The sequence below is a fragment of the Capsicum annuum genome, chromosome 1, assembly GCF_002878395.1.
Source record: "Capsicum annuum cultivar UCD-10X-F1 chromosome 1, UCD10Xv1.1, whole genome shotgun sequence".
NCBI classification, from domain to species: Eukaryota; Viridiplantae; Streptophyta; class Magnoliopsida; order Solanales; family Solanaceae; genus Capsicum; species Capsicum annuum.
Window position 1 is genome coordinate 24508728 of NC_061111.1, and position 7260 is coordinate 24515987.

At 34.9% G+C, this 7260-nt stretch overlaps 1 protein-coding gene across 5 annotated transcripts; it reads left to right on the forward strand.

Moving 5' to 3' along the window:
• The first annotated feature begins 787 nt into the window (after positions 1-787).
• On the forward strand, positions 788-5808 carry LOC107870486. 5 transcript variants are annotated; one of them, XM_016717026.2, is made up of 9 exons: positions 788-1424; positions 1842-2016; positions 2224-2301; positions 2593-2956; positions 3081-3193; positions 3354-3518; positions 3659-3798; positions 5142-5234; positions 5323-5808. In XM_016717026.2, the coding sequence occupies exons 1-9, from the start codon at positions 1318-1320 to the stop codon at positions 5480-5482; spliced, it is 1395 nt and encodes a 464-aa protein (XP_016572512.2). In that variant the 5' UTR covers positions 788-1317; the 3' UTR covers positions 5483-5808. The 5 variants fall into 5 exon arrangements, with proteins under 5 accessions (XP_016572512.2, XP_047251414.1, XP_016572534.1 ...); XM_016717038.2 differs by lacking the exon at positions 788-1424 and adding an exon at positions 1465-1623; XM_047395458.1 differs by lacking the exon at positions 5323-5808 and having other exon boundaries at positions 799-1424; positions 3887-5235.
• Positions 5809-7260: the final 1452 nt, after the last annotated feature.

A 7260-nucleotide genomic window follows, 5' to 3' on the forward strand; every position in this document is an offset into this window, starting at 1 on the left:
AATTTAGATCACATACTTGTTTTAGCCATTTTCCTTTTTAGTCCATCAAAAAAAAAAATATTGCCTTGCTTTCTTTTAAGTTTTAAATTTTTTTATTTATTTATGTAACATACTTTTTTTAGCCATTTTCTTTTTTAGTCCATCGCAAAAAATATCGCTTTACTTTCTTTTAATTTTCAAGATTTCTTTTTAAAAAAATTATCGCAGAAAAAAATCATCTTACTTTCTTTTTAAGTTTGAAGATTTTTTTTTTAAATAGCGTGTTCGGCTAAAGGTTATCATATAGAATGAGATTGAAACTATATTTCTTTCTCTTTTTACTAATTCTTTAAATCTAACTTTCATGTCACATATTTATCAATACAAAATTAAAAAATACTTTGATATACTTTATAAATTTTGTGACGACAAAAGAAGTTTTTTATTATATTTTTTTTAAATTAGTGTCAAGTTAAAATCTGACAACAAATATTAGTTGAGAACGTAAACATTAAAAGAGGCCCTTCCACCAATATGAGTTGTAGTGTAGTAAATGAAACTGCTCGAAGGTTCAATTCTGAATATGGAGAAAATTCTGTTGGAAGTACTGCCAATTTAATGGCCCTGTCACCTTAATGAGGTTTGCGATTTTGATACGGGAACCGAACACCGGAGGAAAAAAAAAATAAAAAAAATGCCCTTCCGAAAAAGTGGAAAAGTAAATTGATGGTGTGGACCCAGTGGTACTTTTTGGCTTTGTACATCGACAGTAGTACAAGATGTGATGATGATCATTCATACCTATAAAAAGAGTACCTAGAAGATAAAGGAAAGATGAGCTACTTCAACTATTACTTTTATATAGCAATAGTTTCTTGATATACCCTTTTATCAAGAAATAAAGAAAAGGGGGTTATACAATTACAGTAGTATAAAAATAGAAAAAGGAAAAAAGAGGTGGGTTTTATGAGCTAATGCTGAAATTGGGTTCCTCCAATAGCATGGATCTTGGGAAATCTTGGAATAGTAGTAGTTGTGTCAGCACCCATAGTTTTTTATGTGTTAATTTGAGTTACTTCCATTCATCATCATCAGCTATCTTGTCTTTTGGGAGTTCAGTTTCAGTCCCCAAAATGGCCTTGTTTAATTTTTCAACTGTTACACCTTCTTTTGATGATGATTTAATTCTAAAGTTCTCTTCTTTTTCATTTTCTTGAAGAAGAAGACTTCAATTTAAACATCACTACTCTTTCCCTCAGCTGTTTCTTTTGTTTGTTTTCTTGAGGTTTCTTGATTGTTGAGTCAGCCTTTTTTGTCTCTTTTTATAAATCCTAGAGAATGCTGTTGTGTGCATCATTGCCAGGGCTGTGTCATCAGAACATGTTGGTAGGTGGTGCGATGAAGGAACTTTCAGCAGCTATGGCTTCTTTGAATGTTTACAGCAGGTAAAGATTTGTGCTTTTTAGTTCAAGAATTGATTTAGGTTTTTGTTGGATTTTGATTCTTGAATGTTTGAAATGAGCTGATTGATGGTTTATAAGTTTCATTATTATGTACTTGTTTATTTTATGAGTAGAAGAAGCATTTGTGTTGCTATTACTAGGCAAATTCTCAGACCCTTTATTCTTTGAATGTTTACAGCAGGTAAAGATTTTAGATTTGATGCTTTTCTGTTCAAGAATTGAATTGGGATTTTATTGGATTTTGGTTCATTGAATGTTCCTCTTTTAATGGTTTTGGGCTGAGTTGATTGATTTTGGGTTATATGTTTCATTATTACTTGTTTATCTATGAGTAGAAGAAGCATTTGTGTTGGTAGTACTAGGCAAATTCCCAGACCCTTTATTCTTTACGATCATCAGGTGTGATTTTGATGGTCGTGTTGGATGTTGGATTGGGAATGAGAAAGGAAGATGGAACAAATTGGCTGCTGCAAGTACAATGTCACCAAAGAAGAGGAGGTTGAGCATTTCTCCTCTGGCTTCCTCTGCTCTAGCAGAAACCCGATATACATCTAGAGCCGAATTCTATCAGGAGGTTGGGCTTATCATTTCTTGTGATATATGCCATCTCTATTCAATGTATTCATGTTGTTAAAAGTGTTGATTTGATATTATCTGTCATTTTCTACACTTTAATCAGTTTATTCCACTCGACGTCTAAAAAGGGCCTGTTGTCATTTATCAATTGGAGTATGATGGTATGAATTTTGTTGCATTCATTGAGGATTTCGCGATTTGGCAGGTTCTTAATGACGCCAGGAAAAAATTTACCCAGGAGATATCTTTCCAAGCCAAGGACAAAGATATTTCGTTGGCGAAGGTATTTACGAGTGTTGCTCACCTCTTTTTGTTTAAAGCATTTTCAATTTCAAGGAGCAAAAATGACTAAGTTCACATTGCCACGTGTATAAAAAAATGACTAAGTCACTTTGCGAGCAGCAAATATGTTCATTTATAGTTCGTGGCATTGACCGGTGAAACGTTAATGTATAAAATATCCACAGTTGTCATAAAAGTAAAATCAGCACTTTACGTGAGTAATTGGCTTTCTCCTTTGTTACGGCGTTGATCTCCTCTCACGTTTGTTTGTTGTTTTCTGTTTTCCGTGTAGGCTTTGCTTTTCGTGGCCTCTGAAGACGAGGCATTTATGGCTTTCAACCGTGAGATGGATGCTCAGTCACTCCAAAATGAGAGGAGATCTGCTTCATTGCCTTCTCAGACCACAGAATGGACATCCGTGGAGGACATGCCTCTTGCTGGAAAAAAATTGAATGAGTGGATGGTTGAGTTGGATGTCATTGCGAGAGAAGTGGAGGCCGAGCTAGTTTCAAGGGAAATAGGATGCGATTTAGTTGAAGTTTTAGATGCAGTGAACATGGTTCTTTTCAATTCAAGGGGTTTCAAAAGGTCATCTGTACTTGTGGATTCGAAGTGTGCATACATGCATTCAGTATTAAGATCTGGACATTGTAGTGGTATATCTCTTATTTCCCTCCCCACTATCATCATTATTTTGTGTATGTCTGAAACAATTGCAACAGCAAAATATTCTTTGACCGCTTATAATGCTGTCTGACGCAGTGCTTACTTTCTTTACAGCAATTTTGCTCAGCGTCATCTATATTGAAGTCTGTCGAAGACTTAATCTGACAATTGTGGGATCCCCAGTTGGGGAAGATTTTTTGATATGGCCCCAAACTGGAAACCCTGAGGTATGTTGTTCTGAACTCAGATGATGTCAACATTTGTCTTTGTTCGTCCACCCTATACTTTTTCACTTCCTTTATATTTTATTCCTTCAGAAGTTTGTAAGGCATGGTACAAATGTCCAGTAATCTTCACTGAGTTTGAATCGTTTTCTTACTTTTATAGGAGCTATTCAAGGTTATCTCTGGTCATAGCTTGTTTGGTATTGTTAATGGGAAGTGTGTCGATGACCCTAGAGCAAAGGCGTCTGATATCAATAGCAATTCGTTGCCGGGGCTTGAGTTAGCAACAAACCGAGATATTATTGGAATTGCTTTGGCTAATTTGGTGGTAAGATTTTTTCTCTTGTAAAAGAAGTCTGTGGCGCCGTTTTAGCGTACGTTCATGCATCTCACCATGTTGATCCAAGTGTTGATTCTGTGGTTGTTGTAATTTTGGGGAATGATTAATAACCAAAACAATTCTTTCAGAGGCTTCACTGGAAACGTGCTTCAAGAGCAAATCATGGTTTGATGCTGACTTCTCCGCTGAGATCTGTTGATCATGCAGATGATAAGTCTAACAAGACTAATTGTCTGAATGTCCCATTGTTGCGGCCTCAAGATTTGAGGTAACAATCTTGTCCTCTCTTGTTTCAACTTTACAACTTTTGGGTCTCGTTCCTGATTAAGCAGGCGCCACTTTCTGTTTCCCTACAGGTTCAAGATGCTAAATTGCAACCTTTGGCATGAGAAAAGGAGAATTGAGAATTTTGGACGCATATTGATATTCTTATTGATTCTAACATACTACCAAAATTCTAACATTCCATTTAAATAACCATTTAATGAATCTTGCTCTGATAATATAATAAATGCTTATTCCTCCATTTAAGTTTATAACGAAACGATCTAGGTTAAAAGATTCCTCACTGATCTAGCTTCATATTGGTATTAAAAGTCCTTTCTATTTCTATACACTGATCAAATTGAAAATGACTAGATACTGCATTATGCAGATTGACTTTCCTTCTAACATATTTTTATAGCCTCGTCGCCCTTTTACTCCCTTACTGTTATTTCTCTCCATCTCTCCGACATTCCTTTTAGAAATCCAAGAAAGCTAACCTTATCTTTCTCCCTTTCTGATCTATATAGGATTTGATGCTTTTTTTTCCAAAGATGCTATCGATACAATATACCATGTTTGGATGTAGTTATTATATTTGATAGTTGAGACCACTAAATCTATTGGTTCTTACAAAATCTAGTCGATTTGTCTAACCAAATGTTGTTAAACAGGCATGTATGCTTGACCAGTGATCAAATGTTAATTACTGGAGAAGGAAGTGGTGAGGGTGGGGGTTGTACACTGAAGTAACTATGATTAAGAGATCACTTGTTTGATACTGTGTTGCATGTGTCCAGCAGCATTTCTTCTAGTCTATTACATTATAATTTATATCATCCCCTTCCACTAGAAATGCATGACGATCTTTTTGCATCTACCTTTCCTTTGACGGTTTCCCATCTGTTTCTCTTTAGAGATATCCATTCTGAACTTATTCCTGTTTTTTTTCTTCTGTTGTGCATTCTGTTAAGGTTGTAATAACTGGTACCTGTTATTTCTTTGTTGTATATCAAGTAACAACAGTGTAGGAATTGAGTCATTTGCCAAATTGCAAACAGAGCCAACACAATACTTGGCATTTGATGATTATCTCTTGAGCATTAAGTTTTGTCTAACGTGCAGAACAATGCTAGCCCCAAGTAAGGATGGATCATTTTCCGTCTTAATATTCTTGGTGGCATAAAAACAAAAAGAGCCAAGATTTGTGTATTCTTTTCTTAAATAAGTGCAGGTGTTGTTCTCAAGTTAAGGTTTTCCCAGTTATCACACACAATGTCTGACCTTTTGCATTAGGGCATTAACTTGTGTGTAATATCTGTTCACTTATAATGACATACTTTCTAGGCTGGCCATTATGGCTTCCGAAAGATTGCTCATTCTGCAGCCTCACAATTGGGCTCTGAGGAGAGACCATGGAATGATGTTGTACTATAGTAGGTATGTCTATCTGAAATTTTCTTTTCTTTCTCTAGTTTTCGACATGCTTCACGGAACAGATTGTTTTGACATTATAAACATGCACCAGGGAATATGAAGAGGCAGTTCAGGAGCTTAGCATTTGCATGGCCTTTGTCCCAGAAGAAGAGGCAGAAGTGTTGGAACCATTTGTTGAGAAGTTACACTTGTTGCGGGTCGAATCATCTTGGAAGTCTCAGGGAAAGAAAGGCCATTTAACAGTTTCTTGAATTGTTTCTAAGATAGCTGTTTCTGGTTTGTAGCAAAACCAGTAGAACTTTAGCTGTAATAGCATCTTTTTTGGCTTCTGTAAATATTTTTCCTTGCACCAGGCTGAGTTTGTTCATCCTTTCTATAATGAGATGAATAACCTAACTAGATCAGCTTCAGCCAGAGATGACCACCCACACCGGTGTTGGTTTTGTTGTTTTCAACAAATATATGAAGAGGCAGCCCAATGCATTCAAGCTTTAGTTATGCCCGGTGTTTGGGAAAAGGTTCTAACAAAGACATCTTGGACTTGTTTTTTCAGAATAATATAAGAAGATTTTAAAGATTTTTGACTGTCATAAGTGATGGTATAACATGGATAAGAAAAAAGGAGCCCGTGCACTACATGCATTTTTGCAGGAGATTGTTTTCACAGCTTGAACTCGTGATGTATTACGACTAGTCCAAGACTCAATATAATAGTAGCCGGTCTCTATCATTATATTAATGGAAAAATCATGATGAGTGCCACTAGGATCCCAAGGTCCCTATCATATTCATCTGTGATGTTATTATTATTATTATTAAAAAAATGATACACACTCTTTTAATGGTAAAGTGATAAGATTTATGAAAAGAAATAGTTTGAGAAAGCTACTTCTCCACTGCCAATTACATCACATTAGTTATGTGATTAATCATATTGTCTATAAGATGAATAAGACCTATGAGCTGATAAGCATCTTCATTTACCATGTTCTACTAAAAAAAAAAAGAGTTTTTACTCTCTGAGAATTATGTTCTTCTTACTTATTTTGAAGAATAAACATTGCAAACATAAAATACTACAATAAGTTTATTTTCTGTAGATGAGATTTCACCCTACTTCTTCGGAGGTAGCGGTATGGACTGCGTACAATTTCACCCTCCCCAGACCTCACTGTGTGGGAATATACTGGGTTGTTGTTGTTGTTGAGATTAGTATAATTCTTAACTGTTACTACAAAATTTCTGAAATCCCCCCCCCCCCCCACCCCCAGGAAAAAAAGAACTAAAATAAGTTTATTTTCTGTAGATGAGATTAGTATAATTCTTAACTGTTACTACAAAATTTCTGAAATCACGGAAAAAAAAAGGAAGATAGTCATATTATTATCTCTAATATATATGTATGAAGAGACAATAGGAAAAATAGTACAACAAAGACATCTTGGACTTACTAACAAGAACAATGTAAGCTATTAAAGAATTGCATGATATGCGCCTGTTTTCTTGAAAACAGGCTGTTCTCAATTAGAATGACATGAATTATACTCAAATCACTACATATAGTTGTAGATCTATTTTCATATTCATCTACATGCATTTTTATTGTCACCCGTAGTGAAATAAATGTGATTTTTTTATCCTTAGAAATTTCTAATTCAATTGAGTGAAAAATCACATATCTAATTAGGAGGAGTGTTTCTCTTTTAATGAACTTCTTTTAACGCCAACGTAATAAAATTATTATGGAAATTTAAGAAGCGTGAGAAAGAGTGGCCATATATTCAATTATATCATGAATATATATATTTAGTACAATGCTTGAAGCATGAAACTAGCAGAACTAATTTGGACCATACGAAAAGTAGGAAAATAGAAGAGGTGTTCCACAAAATTTGCCTCGTTTTCTAAATACAATGCATTTTAAATGACACAAATTAACTTTGCATTTCTTGTAGTCTTCATGAATACAGTTTCCTTCAATAGTCTCAACTCAAGCAGGGATAGAATTGTCTTTCTCTTTTCTTATAAA